The 20,175-nt window shown below is 42.7% G+C and overlaps 1 protein-coding gene across 1 annotated transcript in view; it reads right to left on the bottom strand.

The window, feature by feature from the left end:
- COPA (coat protein complex I subunit alpha) overlaps window positions 1-20,175 on the bottom strand; it is a 179,637-nt gene that overhangs the window by 105,914 nt on the left and 53,548 nt on the right. The window contains exons 10-11 of the mRNA XM_078669499.1: window positions 6,530-6,612; window positions 5,343-5,493 (exon numbers count right to left, since the gene is read on the bottom strand). Coding sequence (XP_078525625.1) covers window positions 5,343-5,493; window positions 6,530-6,612 — 234 coding nt within the window. The remainder of the gene's footprint in view (window positions 1-5,342; window positions 5,494-6,529; window positions 6,613-20,175) is intronic.

Here is a 20,175-nt window from a genome sequence, read left to right as displayed (position 1 = left end):
TATATTGGCACCTTACCCCGGTCCGATTACACCAGGGAAACCCGGGGCGCAGCGACCTTTGCTGGAGAGGGTGCGGGGAACGTGGTACCTTGACTCACATCCTCTGGGGGTGCCCCGAGCTGGGAGATTTTTGGAAACAGGTCCTAGATGACATAGACTCCACTTTCGAGACTGAAGTCCCGAGATTCCCAGCATACACCGTGTTGGGTCTGCCCAATGCTTTAATGTTTCCCCTCAAATCACTACGCGGCCGGCAGATGGGCGTTGCTATGCAGGCAGCCACACAGCACATCTTGTCACTATGGGGCACTACAACCAAACCTACGCACACGGGATGGCTCCACAAACTGTGGTTCACCCTTGGGATGGAGCGTATCCATGCCACTCTCACCAGCTCCACAGACGCCTTTCGCAAGACATGGCTCCCCTTGCTGACTCTCTTATCCAAGGAGTTCAATGAAATCACCTGCCCCAGGTATCTTAGGATTTTACGTCTCACTGACACCACCGGTGACTCCCGGTGACTCTACTAATTATGGCCTCGTCTTGCTCCCGCGACTCCATGCAGGTGTCACTGACCTTCGTGGGCACACTGGTCGGGGCGGGGGGAGGGGGGTTTTTGTGGGGGAGGGGGGGGGGGGGTTTGGTTCGTGTTTTCTTCCTTATGTCGATCTTTTGTTCTTCCATGCGTGACATTGCATCGCTACTTGGGCGTACCTTCCTTGCTCCATCTGATACACAAGGGAAGACATGCTTGTCTGTCCCGCCCGCACTGTACGCTCTGAGTTTACTTCTCTCACAAGAACTGTCTTATTATATGCCTGTTACGAATTTCAATAAAAACACTTTTGAAACTAAAAAAAAAAAAAAAAATGGGCCACTCGTATTCCACAGTCAATAAAATTGATGTAATCATAGATAAAGCTTTGGCTAATATGTGAGGAGCACTTTCTCCTTTTTCATTTCATTTGCTTTGGCTTCATTCTTATCATAGACCAAAGATACACTTCTATATACCATACGTGCACTATTAGACTACTGGAAGGGCTTAGCCCGTATGGAGAGGGTTACAATCTTCCAGTGGCCCATAAACTCACAGACACATTAACCAGATTTTCCAAAGACCAACATGACCCACTCTTCTTAAACCCTGAAAGGCCTGGTCCACACAGAATGATTTATTTTGACAGCAGAACCATAAAAACTAGGTAGGAACGTCAAACTGCAGATCAATGGCAGAGAAGGGAGATTTAAAAGAACAGAGGCTTCACACTGCCGAGCACAGGGGAATGATGACCTCAAGGTGGATGGGAGATGACCATAGTAGACTCTATATTCATTCAAACATCAATCCAAAAAGCATTTCATGCTTACATCCGGGTTTAGATACAGCTCCGTATCTAGTTCTACATAATCATATTATACAATGGGAGGAGGAGTTTGTGAGGGATACAATGAGGAAGAGTGGGAAGCTGTACAGCAAAAAGAAGCAACAGCTTCCACTTGACCTTATAAAAAGAAAATGCCTTCAAGGTACTTACCAGGTGGTACCGGACTCTAGGTAGATCTAAGAGCGTGCTCATGGCCACTGATATGTGCTGGAAGGTGTTGAGACGCACGACTCACATTTGGTGGTCTTGCCCATAGGTTCAGTCCCACTGAGCAATGTTGTTGAAGCTCATTAAAGGAATTATGGGAGTTGCTCTCCATCTCAATGTAGCTTTGATTTTGCGGGACCGTCCGGGGAGGATAGGATGCACCCAATGCCTTCTCCTGTGGGGTGACTAATTACGCAATTTCTCTTAGTGAGTAGATGAACTTCATCCCATTGTTGGAAGCTGAAAGCTTCACCCCCACCAAGCATATGGTGGATGGAGATCTGGAACATTTATACGATAGAGAAACTAACTGTTTTATTGGCAGATAAACTTAGCACATTTAAAAAGACTTGGAAGTCATACAAAACCTATATAAATACGCTAGGGTTTGGAGAATGTAACAACATGTTCCAGACTTGGAAATACAGTGACGGTATGTCTGGAGTGTTTCTGGCTCCTCAGAACATTACACCACATATCTTGCAAAAACATGAGACATGTAACAAAATAAAGTAATTTGTAGTTCACAAACATCCCCCTCTTCCTAGTGCCGAAGATGTGTCCTCTTTGCTTTCTCCCATATGTGACAGACCCATGACTTACCACAACCTCCCATGTGTTCTTCGCTGGTGGTTCTTTCTCTTTTTGCTTAAAACCATTGCAACACACCAATGTCAGAAGGTTTGTATAGTATTGAGATGTGCTTTAAAAGTGTCATTCAAAGTGTAGATAAAAAGACAACCTAGAAGTTGAAGGCATCAACCAGCTACTAAATTAGTACTCTGGAGTCTATATTCAGATATCACATAGCAAAGCAATAATCATTCTCCAAGAAAACACCAAGTGTGTGAGGTCCTTCTCAAAAAAGAAAATCTATGTGAAATTAAAAAGACGCAATTGGGTAAAGTAAAAATATTGTAGTTTAATTGACTTGTGGCATGGTGTTGATGTGAAGAGTAACCACACCAGTAACCTCTAGCTCCTGTTTATTTAACTTGATGTGCAGCACTTGTTTTAATAAGTTGATTGTGTAAGAAAGTTGCTCTGTATATACTGGACCAAAGTAAGGTACAGTGTGCACACAGTCCACAGTCCCCAGAGGTTTGGCAGAGGCTAAAGTTAGATATAACCTTACTCTCTAAAGTGGTAGCTTGATCGAGCAGAAAGGCAGTATCACACACTCAGTCAGCAAATGGCCTCACACACTCAAGAACTGAATTCTAGGCCAATTGTTATATATCAAAATATATCTTTTTTATTTTAGAACCAACAAGGTATCAAAATATACTTTCTCAGAAGGAATTACTTTAGTTTAATACTCATCAAATAGGTAATATACTTTTTGATTACAATAGCTACAGTTGCTGCAATAGGCAACACAATTTCAAACACAATGCAACATTGAGCTCAATGGGAATTTCCAGTTAAATGCAATTAATTACTTTGTAGATTACTTTTCTAACCACAGGACTGGATCCTAGAGTCAGTCCTGGGACATGCACTGTAAACAGTTAAGTAAAAGCGTTTTGGTTACAGTAGTGATTTTTAAAGAATATTATTGTATTTTAAAAGTTTAACACTTAGAAACTTTTCTAGGTAAAATTACCAATGTTATCCTATGAAAGGAAATTCAGTTTGCAGGTAAAGTACATGGGCGTTACTTGTATTTTCCAGTGCTGGGCTCCTAGGTTCAGCACTGCAACATCTATCTTAAATAGGCAAGTAATTACATTTTTATCGTTGGCACGATTTTTGAAGAATATTTGTAAGTTTCAAAAATCGCCGCAGAAACTTTTTCAGCAAAAAGCAGGCAATGATATCCTATGGAAGGAAATTCAAGTTACTGGTAAGTACGGTTAAAATTACTTTTCAGGGTCAATACTGGGCTAAAAGATGCAGCACTGAGGTCTCTCCTGATAACAGGCGAGTAAATCGGAATTCGTTGTTCGGATGATTTTAGATTAATATTTGAAAGTTCCAAAACTCCACACTTAGAAGAATTTCCAAGTAAAGTCAATGTTAGCCTATAGAAGAAAAGTGAGTTATCGGCTTTTAGGTAAGTACTCGACTGGCAGAGTTGAGGTTCTGGGCATAGACTCAGGGGTCTCCCAGGGTCAGGTAGGTACAGTTGGTACACCCTCAGCGGCACAGGGGCAGCCGGGTGCAGAGGTAGTTAGGCCCAATGTTATCCAATGAGAGGCAGGGGGCCTTCGGTTGGTGGCTGCTGGCAAGCAGGCCACGCGGCTGTGGGAGCTGGGCTCCTGGTTACTTGCTCAGGGCAAATGGGTAAGTAGTTTAAGGCAAAGGTTGCACTGCCAGGGGCACTCAGGCGGCTGGGTGCAGGGTGCTTTTGAGCCGTTGGGTGCTCAATGTTATTCAATAGAGCTGGAAAGTGAACAAAGGCTGCAGGCTCGGGGACAGAGGATCTTCTGGAGCGACCGACACTTCGAGGGGTAACTTGGGATCTTGGAGGATAGGTTGGCACCCAGGAGTTGGGCACAGGGGGCCGTGGGGCGCCGGGGTGTCTTTTGAGGTCGGGAAATCTTACCCCCTGCGGGTCGCGGTTGGAGTGGTTCCTTGCCCTGAGGCTGCAGGCATTGCCGTTGAGGAGGGTCCTTGGGCACTGGATTCCAGGTCAGAATCTCCGGGGGGACGTCCTCAGGGTCTTTGTTCACGGAGGCACAGGCCGGGCTCGGCGGGTGCACAGTGTGCTGGATTCCCAGCTCCTGGCTGGCACCAGAGGTATTGTTGTTTGAGCAGAACCACTGCTCATGGGAGTCCCAATCTTGGCAAAGTCACAAGGCAGTCAGGTCCTCCGGGGTTTATGAGGTTGCGGACCACTGAAGGAGCCGGGGTTTTGCACGAGCAGGTTTGAGGGTCAACTGGCCTGTAGGGCTGGGGCCAAGTCAGTTGGTGTTGTCCTCCTCTTAGCAGCTGCACAGCAGGTCTTCTTGTTTCTTGATCTTCTTCCTTGTTTTGGTATCGGGACCTGAGGAAGGAAGGTTCAGGGTGCCCCTAAATACTAAATTTAGGGGCGTTACAGGTAGGGGAAGGGCAGGGACCATGCAGGTATGCAACCTACTCACATGGCCTTACTTATAAAGTGGATCCCATTATAGATGTTGTAGAAAAATTAAATAACAAACTTGCCTTCCCAGATCTGATGAGGCCAAGTCAACCAAAACTTCTTCAATTTGGAATACCTGGTATTGAAGAGGTTCATACATAGTATAACATGCATAACATCTACAAACATCTCAAATTTAAATGTACCTGGATAATAAAGCTTCAACTAAAGAAAGAGAGATAATGTAAATGTCCTTGGTAGAGGACTGCTGTATGTTGGGATAGTTAAGAATTGTGGAATGAGCGAGTGTTGTATTCTTTGTGAAAAGGAAGTAAAAAAATGAAAATGTATTAATGGGTTAAAAAACGGACTGTGCAAGAAGTAATGTAACAGTCGTAAAGTAGGATTGAGAAATCAATGAGGAGGTTGAGTACAAGACAACTCTGCTACACAAGGAAGAACTTGGAGTTTGAGGTCCTTGTCAGCTCCAGAATAATGGCTCCATCGAATGCTACAGATAGCACTCATAGGTACCCTTGGGACATTAAGGATGTGAAACTGAAGAACCCAAGTTTAGGAACGTCACTTTACATGCTATGTGATATTCTAGTACCATCCTACGGAAGCCTGTAGACCTGCTGAGCAAAAACATTTGTAGACATCTCCCAAGAACTTGCCTTCTTAACTGCATGACTGCTACGTCCTTTGAGCTGCTGAAGTCCAACTGACGTAAAAAGCGGTCTTTGACATAGTACAGCATGTTTCCATGGACAGCATAAGCCGGACGTTCACGTTCTAGTTTAAAAACAATCATTCCACCATCGTGTCCTGAGAAATAAAGCAAATTAGTATTTGTGATACAAGTCTCTATATTGCAGCACCCAGCAGACTCCGGTATCAATATAATATGGCAGATGTTTTCGAAAACAATACTCAGCCAATTACACTTTAATTTTTTATTTAATTGATGCATCCTTGCTCACATTTTTACACAGAATTAGCTTAATCGAAGTGAACAGAACGTGAACATCAAAATGTTAGACTCCTGAGTGAATATCAGATTCTACAACTGTTTCTCTCCAAAGCTCCTCTCTTCAGTCTGCTTCATCTTCAGCATGATCCTTTTATAGAGCCAGGTAGGGGGCATCAAATTAATATCAGCTGTGGACAGTGTTTGCATAATCTACACACTGAATGTAACATTCAGCACACACATTGCGAGGGGTGAATGTATCACTGCAATTTAGCTGGTGGCTACAAGAATACATAGAAGCAAAGGGCCACCTCTTCGGTTTGATCTTCAGATAGTTCACTTTCCAGCACTGCCCAACAAAGTAATTTTTAATTTAACTTTAGATGACAGATTTCTATTAACTCTCTGCAATACAAGAAACTACTCTCGTATGCCCATTTCCATTTCAGAATTATTGAAGATCAGATCGACAAGGAGCAATGCTTATCAGAGGTAAATTCCTTTAGAGATTTTGTAAACTATGTTCTCAATATAAAAATCTCTTTCTATATCATGCTATGCTCTTTTACACAATTGCCACCAAAGCCATCCTTTACACACTGATGAGATCTAGTTTTTCAGTGAGCAGGAAGCTATAGGCCTACAATGAAATGAAGACATCCAACTTTCAGTAAAGCAGTGGATATTAGTCAGTGATTCTAGGGGTCCCAACTCTATGGTCTCAGTTGTGGAAGACACACAGTCAACAACTTTTTTACTCAAATTTAAGGGTAGTTGGGGGCGAGTTACCTGGAAATAATTACCAATGTAGAAAGACCTCACACAATCTGCTGCCGTATTTTAGTATTGATTTGAAATGGTTACGATGCAGCATAATGCAACTTGACTTACCTGCAGCAAAGAGATTTAGATTGGTGTGGGCAGCAAGAACCCAAAACCGGTCATGATCCCTACGGAAGGTCTGGACTCCAGTCCTAAACGGAACATAGGAAAAGGGTGTAAAGAAATCTTTGCAAATAAAAACTCAATCAGTAACTAAACAAACTTACCATCAGAATTCAAAAGGTTGTCACTGCTTGGAATAAACAGTCACACTCTCACTAGAGCTATTAAGTAAGCAACAAGGCATGACATTTTGATGACCTATAAAACTGAAAAGAATCCCTTGGGTCCTCTGTGGCTTACTAAATATCTTCCACTTGAAAACACAATAGAAGCTTATACAAAACGTTACCTACCTGTAATAACAGTTCTTATATGTAAGGACTGCTGGTGTAGGAAAGTAGCCCTTTCTGACATGTCACCCCCACTTTGTGCCTGGTATTTGATGTGATTTAGACTGGAAGCGCACTGGGTTCTTGCTATCCAGGTCCCCAGTGCCAGAGCTCTTTCCCAAAACTGTACAATTGTTTCCCCAATATACAAAATCATTAGCACCCTCTGTGAGTCCCCAGTAAATGGAACCCCTGGTACCTTGGGCCTGAGGTACTAAAGGCTGCATGTCTTGAAGTGGACAAAAGTGAAAACATAACATGTCGCACATCCTTGTCTGCAATGCCCCCCTCCCCGCCCCCCCAACACTGCATGTAATATTTGTAAGTAACCCCTACAGCAGGACTGATTGCCCTAAGGCAGGGTGCTGAATATTACTTGTGAGGGCATACCTGCATAAGCAGATATGCCGCAGTGCTGGTCAGTCCTATTACTGCCAGTACAAATGACCAGGGAAGCCATTTTAAAACATGAGCTGGACACTGGTGATAACTAGTTCCCCAGCTACATGATGGCTTCACTGACAATAGGAATATGTGGTATCAAACATCTTGTATTGATAAACCCACACTGATTTGAGTTATGGATTTACCAATAGAGGTTCCCCCTTAAAACATACTAGCCTGTAGTGTGCGCCATGGCTGGTTTCTGCCAGCCAGCCACACATGATACTGTTCTGCCCTCCTAGTGTGAGAGCCTCTGCTCTCAGTAGCCCCAGAACAAAAGCCTGTCCAGGAAGAAGGGTGTAACACCCACTCCCATAGAGCAACTGCTGATTAGCCTTCCCAGGTCGGCAAGCTTCAAAGAGCTGCCACCTTCGAAATGCAAATCTGGCTCCCCTTAACAGGAGAGGAAGCCAATCCCCTTATCCAGAGCCCCTTTGGGCGCCTGTACAGGCAGGAAAATTAGCTAGTCACGTAGGCGTGCCACCCCAGGCTAATACCACTGCTAAGGTGGGCTAAACTGAAGTGGACATGATTTTTTAGACGGAGCTATCTTTGTGATGGCATACTTAGGAATTCTGGGACAGGGTTATGCCCCCTTCCCATGTGAAGAGGTAATATAGGAGGCGTAGAGACCTCCAAGGGTCAGTAGCCCATTGGCTACTACCTTACACTCCCCTAACGCACCTAAACTCAGCATTTAGGGGAGTCCCTGGCACCTGAGAAGCAGATCCTGACGACTTGAAGAAAGAAGACAGATGAAAAGAGTCGCACAGCAAGAACAGAAGACCCAGCAACTGACTTGGCGCCGACCCTACCAGCCTGCCTGATGACTTTGCCTACTGCAGCAAACGTCGACTTGTCCTGCAGTCGTTGAGTTTCCAAAGCCTTGGAGACCTGCCAGCCTTCACCCAGGAACCAAGACCTCCCAAGGGACAGTGGATTTGTCCCATGTATCCAGCAGACAACAAAATAAGGACCAAAATTACTCCGGCCCCACCAAAACTCGACTTTGCCAAGAACCACTGCACCCGAGCCCCCCAGCCCATGTCGAAGTGGGTCAACGGGGTCAGCCTGGTCCCCCAAGCCCTTATGTTACCAAGTCCACTGTGGAGTGATTTCTTGTGAACTCCCAGTTGATGCCTGCAGCCTCTGTTGGACCCCCCCCCCCCCTCAACCGTGAATGTTGCAGGATGGAGAAACCCTACACCCGGGCGCCCCGTCCTGAGAAAAAGGGAACTAAAGGAGTCCCCACATGCCCCAACATTGAAAGAACCGATGCCATTCGTTGGTTTCACCGGACTGGTCACATTGTCCCCTCCTGCAGCCTCTTTCTATCAAACCTTTCTTCATTGGAAAACATTGGGCACCCAGAACTCTTTTGCAGCTCTACACCAGGCCACCCTAGTGCAGCTGGTGCTGCCTTGTACTCTGCCCACCGCTCACCCCGACTCCTGGAGAAGGGTCCTGCCATAAGTCGTTGACAAGAACTGTTAAACTGCATAGGATTTTCCTCCCATAGGTTAACACTGCAGAACTCAGAAATCGACTTTTTGAACTGGACTGGCCTGGGTTTGGTAGGTCCGTTTGATGGACTACGACATTCCTGACGACACACGATCGTCAAGCTGCTCTGTGAATGAAGGAAAAGAGTCTTGGCTATCCAGTTCGGAGTGCACTAGTACTGTGGCCTTTGGAAAACAATGGAAAATGACTGTACCGTACCAGATACTGCCCAATAACCTTAGACTGCCTCAAGATGACAAGAAAAAGAAAAAAAATATATAATTGGTCACTTAATAATTAAAACACTGAACTTTAATACCTGAAGAGATTAAATATAAAATGAAAGTCAAGATGACTTGCTAAGGGGTCCATGAATTTTTTTTACATCATTTGCTTCTGCATCATCCGAGCCACACACACACACATCGATAGTGTGTCATTTTTCTTCTGATAAGCCCAACACGTATGTTTGTATGCAATTATTTAGGTAGTTGAGTCATTTTCAGCACAGGCAGTGAGGGGTAAAGCATCACTTCTCCATGCTGAACGAGTATACATACAGTAGGGTTCAATTGAAAACGTGATCCACTGCGGTGAATAGGCTCTTACGGTTACTTTATCCCCAGCCAATGAAACTCTCTGTGGCCTTTAATTCCACAAAATCTTCCTTACTCCAGAGGAGATACTCTACAACTAAAGTTTCAGGGTGATTAAACATTTCAGGACGGCCTAGCCTAATAAAGCCAGTCTTAATAAAAACTGGTCTATGGAATACAGGTAGCACGATCAAGAGCCAGGCAATCTTTCAAAATGAAGATTAAAAAGCTTAGCTGGACAAACCCACACAGAGATCTAGAGGAGTAAAGGCTGAAGTATCAATATATCCTATAACTACCCAATCCCTAGTTCCTCATGGAGGATTACAGAGTAGGTGCTCTGGGTGAGAGAAAGTAGGTTTCTTAACTTATTTTCTAGGACTTGCAGCAAAGCCTTATTAGGCGCTGCCGTATGATGCTATGACAACGTATTTGGCTCTATAAATACCGATCATAGTCTTGAGAGACTTGTGGCCCAGACTAGAGGCAAAGTCAAACACAGACACTATGCTTCTAGAGAGCGTGTGTCATCCGGCAGATGCCAAAGGTGGCCAGAAGAGTCCAAGAGAACTCCCAAGTAGGGGAATACAGGTACTCAACTGAGAGGATTGCCTTTGACGCAATACAATCTAGTCCTGGTGTTCCAGGGGCCTAACTTCATAACATGGGACTGAGCAAAATGTATGTTTAAGTTGAGAATGTCCATAATTTCCATGGATTGGTGGAGTAAAACTTTTAGTCCCAGGGACGTACGTTAAATTAGGACAGCATCGTCTGTGTATAATAGTAAAGGAGTTGAGCAAGAACCAACTGGACAAATCTTTGCTAAATTTAATGAATGATTTTTTTTAAGGTAATTCACATATAAAGTGAACAAAAAAGAAGCCAAGATGCAGCCTTAGTGAACTCCCTGATTAAGATAAAAATGATTAGTGCATTCCACCCCGTCCCCAATTCTCACTTAGGTTGACAAATTCAATGTAAATTTCACCAAAAATGATTGAGGGTCAGCCCTTATCCGCAACATGATGACCAAAGCTTCTCCTTGTTAACCCTGTTGAAAGTTGTGCTGAGTTCCATAAATCCAACATGCAAAAACACATCCCAGATACATGTACATCAATAAAACAAACAAAAGGGGCGTGGCTTGGACGTCCATACAAGACAGCGGCCCGTTCTAGCTCTGCTCGGTTGCGGAGCGTTTATTTCTAAATACGTCTCTTTTACTGAATGAACTTGTGTTTCGCCTGCGGTCCCGCTGAGATGAAGTGGTGGTGAGCGTTTTCCGCTGGATTCCATTGCTTCACCATGTCCACTGTGCCCAGGTGCCACTGCAGTCTGCATCACCTCAGGAAATCACAAACTGTAGCCATTTTGAATCATGGTGTTCGCGCTAGGTTTCCTCACGTCAGCTGAGCTCGATGGTACTTGCAACATGCCTCCTAGTTTATCAACGCTGCCAGCTTCATAGTTTTCCAATAACCTGCTGCTTGGAGTCCTACAATTCAGCTACATGGAGTATGGAAAATATATATCTTTGAACTTTTTCTTCTCATTAAATGCTATATGTCACTAGCATTACGCTCAAAGATAATACCAACTCTCTTCTTGAATGAATCTGCATTTCGCTTGTGGTCCCGACGGGATGCAATGAAAGGGAGTGTTTTCAGCTAAATTCCAAGACTTCACTGTGTCCATTGAACCTAGGAGCCGCTGCGATCTGCATCACCTCCAGAAATCGCGAACAGCTGCCATTTTGAACCGCAGCGTTTGCGGTATGTTTCCTCACACCAGCTAAGCTCCGATGGTACTTACAATATCATTCCTAATATAGCCATGCTGCCAGCTTCATAGTTATTCAATAACCTGCTGCTTTGGGTCCTACTATTCAGATTCATGTGGAATGGAAAATGTTCTTTGATCTTACTTTTCTCTTTAAATGCTGCACATCACTAGCATTACACTAAAGGATACTACCAATTCATCATGTTTTGTTAAAGAAATTCAGCATTTTATAACATTTTGTAGGAGGTCAATGAATTTTCCTTAATGTACTTAGGCTGGTTCTGTCTATTCTTTGAGGTGTCGTTTTGCTCTTCAGTGGGTTAAATATCTATTTGTTGCTTTCCAGTGGATTTTACATTTCCTCACTCTGGTTAGCTTGCTAATGATTATTGATTACCCCTGCTGTCCATCTCATTAGTTTATGGGCCGAATCCGCCCTACACTATTCACTACTTATCGACTTATCCAGCAACCTAAGATGGCCAGTGATCATCCTAAAACAGCCTCAACAGGTGGAAAGCCCAAAAGACACAAGAATGATCCACCTTGTCCTATTCTATCCTCACACAATCCAGTTCTTGACTATTTTAGATGAGGTATGTGGTCTTCAACCTTTTATGTCCACTACCAAAGAAAAGCTAAAACAAATAGAGGACCGATGGATCATTATGAAGGGAAAGGCGTTGGACCTCCAGCAATGTGTGGGAGACCTTCAAGATATCTCCTTTAAAATTCCTTTATTAGAGCATGAGATCCACAAATTGAAACTACACACTGAAGACCTTGAAAATTGAGGGAATACCGTACGCCTTTATCGACTTCCGGAAAATATTGAGGGTCCCCGATATGGTGTTTTTTCTTCAGAAATTCCTTCCAGAACTTTTAGGTCTTCAATTCTCCTCACCTCTCAATATACAGCGTGCGTATCGTCTGGGTCGCATCCATCCTACTTCAAACAAGCCACATGGTGGTATTATAATGCTCTTCCTGGAATTTACTTAACTTATGCATGTTCTAAAGGCTGTAAAGCTCAAACGTCTTATTTGGTCGGGACACAATATCTTTACCTCCCAAGACGTATCCAATGCAACAAACACTCTTCGTAAAGAATTTCTGGCTCTACGCCCTCAGATGCGACATCTGAACATCCAATATGGCATTCGTCATTCTTGCTTATGCAAAATTACCCATTAAGGAAGCTCATGCTCATTCAACGATCCTGAGAAACTCAAACTCTTTCTACACAACATATCCTCCCGTAAAATGAATACTAACGTTTAATGTTCTCTTATGTAACAAATTGATATATATCGTTATAAAAGTTTACTGTTTTTTTACTATTCTGTTTACCTCATTCACCTTTCCAATACTTGTTCACCCTTTACTCTTTTTAGGACTCCAATTCCTTACATGACTTTGTTCATCTTGTTATTTTTCCTCCTTTTCTATTCTCCATTCTTTATTTCTCTATTCCTCACGAGGCCTCTACTTAACTATTTTCTTTCTTCCGCCGTTTCTTGTCTTTTTGGTGTCACCATGTTTCTCTCATATCGATTACTTTTTTCTTTTCAGAACTGGATTCTTCTCCTTGATCGGTTTCCTTGCTCCGTCTTTTTCTCTTTCTTTCTTATGCTTTCTTTTTGTTCTTTGGATATTTCTTTCCACAGTTTATTACTACATCTTTCCTAGTGTGTTATTGTTATCATATGGTAAATGTTGTTTCTTTTTCTTTTACATTGGTCCTGCAACTTATTGTTCCTGTTTCCTTATGTTCCTCCCATCGACATGTTTAACGTTGTCTCGTGGAATGTACGTGGTTTAGGTCATCCTATCAAACGTCAAAAGGTATTGTTCTCACCTATCCAAACTTATTTCCCATGTTGCCTTTTTACAGGAAACTCACTGTAAAGATGCGGAATCTCTTAAACTTAAACGTCAATGGGTTAATAAAATTGTATTTTCACCTGCTATTGACCGTCATGGTGGTGTTGATATTTTATTTCATAAATCAATTAATGCACACATTGTATCAACAGATTGTGATACTAATGGATAATGGGTTATGGTTGATGCTATAATTAATAAAACACAAGTCCCTTTTTAAAATATTTATTGTCCCGTCAAACCCGATCCCCAATTTTGGAACTGCATTAAATTGAAACTCTCTTCCATCTCTAATCCCAATATAAATGTTGGTGGCGATTTCAACAATTGGCTGGATCCCTTTTCGGAAAGAAAATCTAACAATAAATTCAAGCCTGACAAAACCCATAACGCGGTTCAATCTGCCATCACCTATCGTCCTTTTTATGATGTATGGAAAACATGTAATCCTGACACTTCTGAATTTACTTTCTTTTCTCCTGTACACCACACTATGTCCTGTATTGACTATATTTTGGTATCTAAACCATTACTCCCATGTCTCTATTCCTCAGAAATTGGTGCTATTTTTATCTCTGATCACTCCCCCATCTCTGCCTCCTTTGATCCATCACTTACCACTTGTAAAGAGGGCTGTTGGCTTTTTAATAACCACCTACTTTCAGATCCAACCTTCATCTCAGAAGCAACCTCCTTTATTAATGAATTTTTTCAATTCAATAAACCCTCAGACACTTCAGTTCATAATAATTGGGATGCTTTTAAAGCCTCATTTAGAGCCTTTACCATTGCTTATTCTGCACTTAAAACTAAATATCAAGAAACTCTTGTAAAAATTAAAACCCTACATCACAGTTACTATTGTTCCAAAACCTCCTCCGCTTTGCAAGAATTAATTAAAGCTAAAACTTCAATAAATAAAATTGCCACTGTTGATGCTTGCAATATCCTTCTTAAGATTAAATCTAAATTTCATGGTGGCCAAAATAAAGCAGGGACAATGTTAGCAAACTATTTAAAAATTAAATCAGAACATAAAAAAATTGGTCCTATTCATTTAGAAACAACCAACAAACTTCTTTCCACAGACTCTGACATTATTGATACCTTCCAATCATATTGTCAACTTCTATATACAGAGGATACTCACCCTTCTGAAAAAGATCTGGAAACATTTTTTCAAGATATCCCCAAACCTTATTCCCCTCCTGACACATGTTTACCCCTTGAGAAGGATTTTTCCCTTCAAATTATAACGAAAGCTCTGAAATCTTTAAGGAAAGGCCAAAGCACCGGGACCAGATGGTTTCTCAATTGAGCTATTCTTAGGTTTATCCTCAATTTTGGCACCAATATTATTAAATCTTTTTAACTCATTCCTCTTACATTCCAAAGCATGTGGCTCTTTTTTAGAAGCCAAGACAACCTGTCAAGGATTCCTCCTTCTGTAAAAATTCTACTTATTTCCGTAATTAATTATGATTCTAAAATCTTTGCAAAAATGTTAGCTTCATGTTTAGAAAACATCCCACTTTTTATCAAACCGGATCAGTCTGGCATTGTTAAAGGCCGACTTGCCTCTGAGAATGCTAGAATGTTCTCAAATATTTTAGCCCTTGGAAAGAAGTACTCCTCTCCTTTAGCTGCCCTTTCACTTGATGCTGAGAAAGCTTTTGACCGAATAAATTGGGAATTCATGTTATATACTCTTCAGTGGTTTGGCTTTGGTCAAAAGTTTATTTCTTTTACTAAATTATTATATACTGCTCCTCGTGCCTGTGTTTTTGTCAATGAGCTTTTCTCCCCTTACTTCAACCTGCAACGAGGTACCCGTCAGGGTTGTCCACTATCTCCATTACTCTTTCTCCTTTGTCTGGAACCCTCTCTTGAACATATTAGAAATAGCCCTAATATTACCGGTTTTAATTTTAATTCTCATCAAAATAAAATATCGGCTTATGTAGACAATATTCTTATTGATATGTCCAATCCCCGCAAATCTCTTACCCCCTTTTTTTTGTACAAGAGATTGCTTTGTTTTCCAATGTCTCTGGCTATAAACTTAATTTTTCTAAAACTGAGATTTTACCTTCAAATTCATCATGTTATCAATATATGTTTGATACCACCGATTTTACTTGGTGTCCCACAAAAATGAAATACTTAGGAACATGGTTTTCCTCAAATATTTCGTATACTTTATCTCATAATTTCTCTGCATTAAAACTCGAGATTATAAATTTGCTTTCTTCCTGGTCCCCATTATTTTTATCTTGGTGGGGTAGACTAGAAACGATTAAAATGATGATTGTTCCCCAAATACTTTTTATACTCTCAATGCTACCTTTTAAAATTCCTAATTATTAATCCTCCCAGATCAATTCTATTTGCACTAAATTATTATGGAACAATAAACAGGCTTGTTTTGCTCTTTCTGAATGAATTCATCCCAAATCTTAGGGGGGTGTTCGATTTCCCGATTTCAAAATGTACCACAATGCTTTTTTAATTTGTCAATTTTATGCTATGTCCAAAGAATATCTAGATCTACCTATACCAATTTGGGTTGCTGTTGAACGTTCCTTGTTACGGAACTTTTCCTTTCAAGACATTAAGTTTATGTCCAATTGTAAATTCATTTCCAAATATCCTATTTTAAAATACTCTCACCACCTTATACACACATTATTTTTCAAAGATTTTGACCTTTATCAATCCTTTCTTTCCTCCTCCATATGGTTTATTAAGCACATTAAATTCCGCCATAAATATTTTTACTACAAACATTGGAAGGAAAAAGGCATTTTCTTTGCTCATCAATTGTTACTTAATAACTCGATCATGCCTTTCCTTCAACTCCAAGAGAAATTCAGTCTCCCTGACTCTTGCATTCAGCAATACAATAAATTAGTTCCCGTTATTCAAACCTGCCTACAAAGTTTTAACTCCGATCCGATCCCTACTTCGTTTACCCCTAGTACACCTTTATTTCATGTTCCAATTCCCAGTGCTTCCTTTATATACAGCACCCTATCCTCTCACACTACCACCTGTAACACATCCTCTATTGCATTATCTTGGGAACAACTTATCTCAATTACTGCCTATTCATCAATGGGATCGTTTATGGCAAAAGATTTTGAAAACCTCTAAAGCTGCTAACATTACACAATCATTATATTTTATTTTTAATAGAGTTGTAAAGTTGTAATTACTCCCCTCTTTCTTCATAAAATGTACCACTCTATTTCACCGTTATTTTGGTCTTGCCTTTCCTCTGAAGGATCACTGATGCACTTGCTTTATTACTGTCCTAAGGTCCATAATTTTTGGAAAGCTATTTGGTCGAAATGTCGATTGATTTATTTCCTGTGATGTTCCTTTTGCTATTCATAATATCTTTTTAGGTACTATATCTCCTGATTTTTACCAAATCCCATCAAAAACTATTTTATTTGACCTATTCATTGCTGTTGCACTTAAAGTTATATTAACATGTTGGAAATACAATTCTAAATGATCTTTTATGTTCTGGTGGAATTTAATCTGCGATAAACACATAATTGCATCTGTCTCTCATTGTTCTATTTATCAAAAGATTAAACTAGATTTATTATGGTTACCTTTTACAACATTCCTGTCCTCACACTCATCTATCTCATCTTCTCCCTTTTTATATTTACTCCTTTTATAGATCTCTCTTCTCCTTTCTTTTCTTCCTCTTACTTCTCCTTTTATTTTCTTTCTTTCACAAAATATATAGATTCTACAACTGCTTCTCTTATGGAACACACTTTTTATTAAGATATTATAAAGTTATACAACTATTTCTCAACCTTTCATACAACTATATTTGTATTATAATAATTACAAAGGTTTATATGTAGCTTATTCATTTTGAAATGGATTTTTCACAATTTATGCTTACTCCTTTTTTTATAAATCTTTTTATTAACGTTTCAGCAAACAGTGGTGGTCGTCACATTCTGGCAATACCATATTTGCAGTTGTACCTTAGGCAAGTCAAAGCATACAGTCCATATACATTTAAAATTTCTCATTGCAGTTCAGCGCTAAACAGTCAACAATGTGAGTGATTTGTCAACCGGGGTAATCTGGGGGGGTTCGCATATAAAACCCCTGTACTCATTCCAATTCGACCACACCTCAACCCATTTCCTGGGTCACCCCCTGGCTATGTACACTGTTTTCTCCTGGAGCATGCACCAGTCTATGTCTGTTTTCCATGAGTCCAGTTTTGGAGGCCCCACAGCCTAGCTATGTTCCTCTTTGCTATTACAAACCCCAGCGTGGCCCAGGTCCTCCCACGAGATGACAGGTCGGTGGGCTCCCAAATGTTCAGTAGACACCTCTTCGCCTCCACTCGAAGCACCACCTCCCACACCTCTTGCATGCATCTATGCACCTGTTGCCAATAGTCTGGAGCACTGGGCACTCCCATAGTATGTGGAAGAATGTCCCTACCTCTCCACATCCCCTCCTGCAGAGCCCATCCTCGCTAGGGCCCATTAGTTGCAATCTAGTCCCTGAAATGCAAATCCGATGAAGGATTTTAAGCTGAATCAGCCGAAATCTGGCCGATATGGCTACTTCCTTAGGGGACGCCAGCGCACTCCTCCACTCCTCCTCGTCTATTTCTAAGCCGTCTGCCTCCCACTTTTAAGGTTTTGCAGCGAGTTATTAATATTTTTTTTATATGTGAGTGAAATAGCATGTTCGGGAAGGTGGCCGTCCAATAGTCTGTCCTCCAGGGGGGAGGAGTCCGGGGTCAAGGTTCCCGGGGGGATGTTGGATTGAAGGGAGTGTCGGACCTGTAGGTATCGGAAGTATTCTGTGTGAGCGAGCTCATACATGTGTTGGAGCGAGGCAAAGGACATCACTCCTCCCGGGCCCCATAAGTCTTTAACGTGGGAGATCCCTATTAGGTCCCAATTTCTGAACCCTTTGGTACGGCTCAAGGTGCCCAGCCTCTCTGAGGCCCACAGCGGGGTAGCCATAGTTAGAGTGCCGGCCCATCCCAATTTACGCTGCGCAATGTGCCATATCTGTACTGAGTGCTTGGTGGGTCTGGTAAGCGGGTACCTTCCCGGTTTAGAGTATAGCGCCGCCTCAAAATTACCGCCCGGAAGGAGCCACCGATCCATTCCATATCCTGGATCGGTGCTATCGCAATAGGTGCCCTGGTTGATGGCCGCGAGATGCGCAGTCCAGTAGTACTTCCGAATGTCAGGGAGTGCTATACCTCCATCAAACCATCCCAATGTAAGTTTCTGAAGGGAAATACGGGGTGTTACGGACCACAATAGCTCTCTCAGCGTGGTTTCAGTAGTCGCAAAATAGGACTGTGGAACCAGGTCCAGGTAATTTTGCAGAGCGTATAGGAATCTTGGTAACTCCATCATTTTGAAGAGTGACGCCCTTCCTAATAGGGACAGCGGGAGCTTCCGCCAAGAGTCAGAATCCCTTTTGAACCACTGCAAAGGCGGGAGATTCCTCTCGTATCTAATGGCTTTTTCTCTGGAGATAAAGATCCCCAGGTATTTGAACCCTTCTGTGGCCACTTTAATCGGCAATTCCGGGGATCTCCGTGAAGAACATACAGTAAGGATTTGCTCCAATTAATGCTATACCCAGAGTTCTTCCCGAAGCTGGTGAAGATGTCCATGGCCACTATTAGGGACTTACGGGGTCTCGTGAGATAAATAAGGATGTCGTCCGCATTGAGTGATATCCTGTCCTCCCAGCCATCAGTCCACCGGATCCCCTTTAGGGAGAGGTCCTGTCTGATCCAGGCGGCGAGCGGTTCCAGCGACAGGACAAAAAGCAAAGGTGAGAGGGGACACCCCTGTCGTGTCCCTCTCTCTAGAGCAAAGACCTCGGAAATGTTGTTGTTGACCGTTACTTGGGCCAAGGGCTCAGAATAAAGGAGACGCACCCACCTGATGAATTCGGGGCCAAAGCCCAGCTTCTGGAGGACCGCCATCATATAGGGCCATTCTAGCGTATCAAATGCCATAGCGGCAACAAGTGATACTACTATTGCATCTTCCTGGATGGAGTGACATTGCCCCAGCACTCCGTGAAGATGGCGGAGATTAAGTGCCGTATTGCGATGAGGCATGAAGCCAGACTGGTCTGGGTGGACCAGCGTCGGCAGGACTGGCTTGAGCCTATTGGCCAAAACCTTGGCTAGGATCTTGGGCTCCGCGTTTAGTAAGGATATAGGCCTGTAAGAGGCACAAGAGTCTCTAGGCTTTCCGTCCTTGGGGATGGTCACAATGGTGGCAATATGCTGGTCTCGCGGCAGCGCACCCCTCTCCCTGCTTTCTTCGAACATCCACTTCAAATATGGGCTAAGGCCGTCAGGTTTCAGCTTATAGAGCTCGATAGGCAGTCCGTTGGGTCCTAGGGCTTTTCCCGAACGGAGATCCCTGATAGCTCGGCCCAACTCTTCAGCTGTGAGCGGCGCCTCCAAGGCCTTCCTGCCTTCCTCCGAGAGGGCAGGCAGACGGATATCCGTCAGTAAGTCCACAGAGTCCTCCTCGGGCCGGTCAGACCACCTACTGTAGACCTTCTGATAGTGCTGTGTAAACTCCCTGACAATCTCACGAGGTTCTGTGACAACCGCCCCCGACTCAGTCCTGATCTCCGCCACAACATTCTGTAAGCGTTGTTTTTTGTCAAGCCACGCTATGAGCTTGCCCGCCTTATCTTCTTGATCGTATATTCTGCCCTCACCATCTCTAATTGTGCATTTTGCGGCATCTGTGGCCAATGCCTTGTATTCCGCCCCTTTAAGTAGCATCCGGAGGGTATTCTCTGGATCAGCGTCAATATGTGCCGCTGCCTCCAACTCCCTGAGATCTCCCTCCATTTGGATCATTTGAGCCTCCCGCTCCTTGCGACGGCCCGCGATCGCCGAGAGGGCCTCCCCCCTAAGCACTGTTTTGAAAGCCTCCCACAGCACCACCGAGGAGTCCAGCTTACCATCATTGTTTTTAAAGTACTGGTCAATTGCCAGTGTCAGTTT

The sequence above is a fragment of the Lissotriton helveticus genome, chromosome 12 (assembly GCF_964261635.1).
Source record: "Lissotriton helveticus chromosome 12, aLisHel1.1, whole genome shotgun sequence".
NCBI classification, from domain to species: domain Eukaryota; kingdom Metazoa; phylum Chordata; class Amphibia; order Caudata; family Salamandridae; genus Lissotriton; species Lissotriton helveticus.
The sequence above is the reverse complement of the archived record's forward strand: the minus strand, read 5'-3'. Positions and strand labels throughout refer to the sequence as shown.